General features: G+C 47.6%; 1 protein-coding gene across 1 annotated transcript in view; it reads left to right on the top strand.

The window, feature by feature from the left end:
- LOC138861301 (mucin-5AC-like) overlaps nt 1-2,495 on the top strand; it is a gene marked incomplete at both ends in the record, with an annotated part of 12,022 nt that extends 9,527 nt beyond the window's left edge. Inside the window, one exon of the mRNA XM_070120280.1 lies at nt 741-2,495. Coding sequence (XP_069976381.1) covers nt 741-2,495 — 1,755 coding nt within the window. The remainder of the gene's footprint in view (nt 1-740) is intronic.
- Nucleotides 2,496-2,500: the final 5 nt, after the last annotated feature.

The raw sequence follows: 2,500 nt of genomic DNA, 5'->3' as shown, positions 1-2,500 counted from the left end.
AAATCGCACACATACATATAGATGTTTATATGAATGTATGTATAGTTATACTCGTACAGGAGCACACACACGTATTTACACAAATGTACATTCATAATATATATATACACAAACACATACAGTCAGACAAATGTGAGAGTGTTTGTATATATATTAGCATGTATAAAATTATATCTTTATATGTGTACATATTTTTATATAGAGAGATAGATAAGTAGATACATCGATATGTAAACAGATATACATATATATATATATATACATAAAAAAAAGAGTACACGTATGGATGTATAAATATGCAATATATCCATGCATGTTCCTATGCCAACCAAGGCACTCTTTTCCTTATCTTGTTTATTTTGTTTCAGGTGGTAGCAGCGCTGGCGGTAGTAGCCGTGGGCTCACCTGTACCAGACAATTGTCTCGTGCCATGTGGAACTGTCGGGCAAACTTACGTGGCCTTGCCACTCCAGTACCAGGCAAGCTATGCAGTTGGTGCTGGCCCAGTAGCGCCAACTCCTGAAGTCCAGCAAGCTACTGCAGCTTTCATGGCTGCCTGGAATGCTGCTGCCGCTCGAGCAAATACCATCACATCGACGCTATTGACGCCATCAGGATACGTTCAAAATCCTGCACAAGTCCAGACAGCCTGTGCACAGTTCTTGGCAGCATGGAATCAAGCTGCTACACGTGCAGCAACTGTCCAGCATGCAGTCTACTCTCTTCCACAACCAGTTCAGCAAACTGAAGAAGTTAGAAAAGCTACTGAGGAGTTCATGGCCGCATGGAGGGCTGCTGCTCAGCGAGTTTCAACTATTCAGCAAGCAATCACTGTTTCGGCTGATCCTTATTCCTCTGCACCTAAACCGGTAGAGGCTACTGAAGAGGTCAAAAGGGCTACAGCTGAATTCATGGAAGCTTGGAACAAGGCTGCAGCAAGAGTGCCATCTATTCAAACCACCATGTACCAGCTCTCAGGAACAACACCATCTGCTACCCCTGCTCAACCAGCTGGATCTACACCACAATTTGCTCCATCAGTGGAACAAGCTACTGCTGAATTCATGAAGGCATGGAATGCTGCTGCTGCTGCCGCTGCAGCTGCTCCTGATGTCAATATCATCATGGGTGCTAGCTCACGTCCCCAAACCCCTGCCCAATCTATTGGTACTTACTCTGCTCCTTCCTCTTTCACTCCAGCTGCCCCTCCTGTTCCCTCACATGGAGCTCCCCGCCCAGTTGAACCTACTCCTGAAGTTCAGAGAGCTACTGCAGAATTCATGGCTGCATGGAATAAGGCTGCTGCACGAGCAACCAAGATTCAGTCAGTCTTAGTCAAGTCTGGAACTCCTGGTCATTACAACATTCAAGTTCCTCAGCAGGTTCAAGCTACCAGGGAAGTACAAAAGGCTACAGCTGAATTCATGGCTGCATGGAATGAAGCTGCACGTCAAGCAACTACTGTTCAGCATGCTATGTATTCCGTACCTCAGCCAGTCCAGCCAACTGAAGAAGTTCGACGAGCTACTGCTGAGTTCATGGCTGCATGGGAAGCTGCTGCACAGAGAGCATCTGCTATCAGACAAGCCGTGAGTGTGACTGCTGATCCTTATTCTGCTGCACCAAAACAGGTAGAGGCTACAGAGGAAGTGAAGAGAGCCACAGCTGAATTCATGGATGCTTGGAATAAGGCTGCAGCTAGAGTAGGAGCCATTCAGACTACTGTTTACCAAGTAGCAGGTACTGTACCAGCTGCTGGTCCTGCTCAGCTTTCTGGTTCTGCTCCCCGCTTCACTCCATCAGTGGAACAAGCAACTGCTGAATTCATGAAGGTATGGAATGCTGCTGCTGCTGCCGCTGCAGCTGCTCCTGATGTCAATATCATCATGGGTGCTAGCTCTCTTCCTCGGACTCCTGCTCAGGCTGTTGTATACCAAGCACACTCTGTTGGTACCCCCTCTGCTCCTTCCTCTTTCACTCCAGCTGCCCCTCCTGTACCTTCATATGGAGCTCCCCGCCCAGTTGAACCTACTCCTGAAGTTCAGAGAGCTACTGCAGAATTCATGGCTGCATGGAATAAGGCTGCTGCACGAGCAACCAAGATTCAGTCAGTCTTAGTCAAGTCTGGAACTCCTGGTCATTACAACATTCAAGTTCCTCAGCAGGTTCAGGCTACCAGGGAAGTACAAAAGGCTACAGCTGAATTCATGGCTGCATGGAATGAAGCTGCACGTCGAGCAACTACTGTTCAGCATGCTATGTATTCAGTACCTCAGCCAGTCCAGCCAACTGAAGAAGTTCGACGAGCTACTGCTGAGTTCATGGCTGCATGGGAAGCTGCTGCACAGAGAGCATCTGCTATCAGACAAGCCGTGAGTGTGACTGCTGATCCTTATTCTGCTGCACCAAAACAGGTAGAGGCTACAGAGGAAGTGAAGAGAGCCACAGCTGAATTCATGGATGCTTGGAATAAGGCTGCAGCTAGAGTAGGAGCCATTCA

The sequence above is a fragment of the Penaeus vannamei genome, unplaced genomic scaffold, assembly GCF_042767895.1.
Source record: "Penaeus vannamei isolate JL-2024 unplaced genomic scaffold, ASM4276789v1 unanchor4245, whole genome shotgun sequence".
Lineage (NCBI taxonomy): Eukaryota > Metazoa > Arthropoda > Malacostraca > Decapoda > Penaeidae > Penaeus > Penaeus vannamei.
The sequence above is the reverse complement of the archived record's forward strand: the minus strand, read 5'-3'. Positions and strand labels throughout refer to the sequence as shown.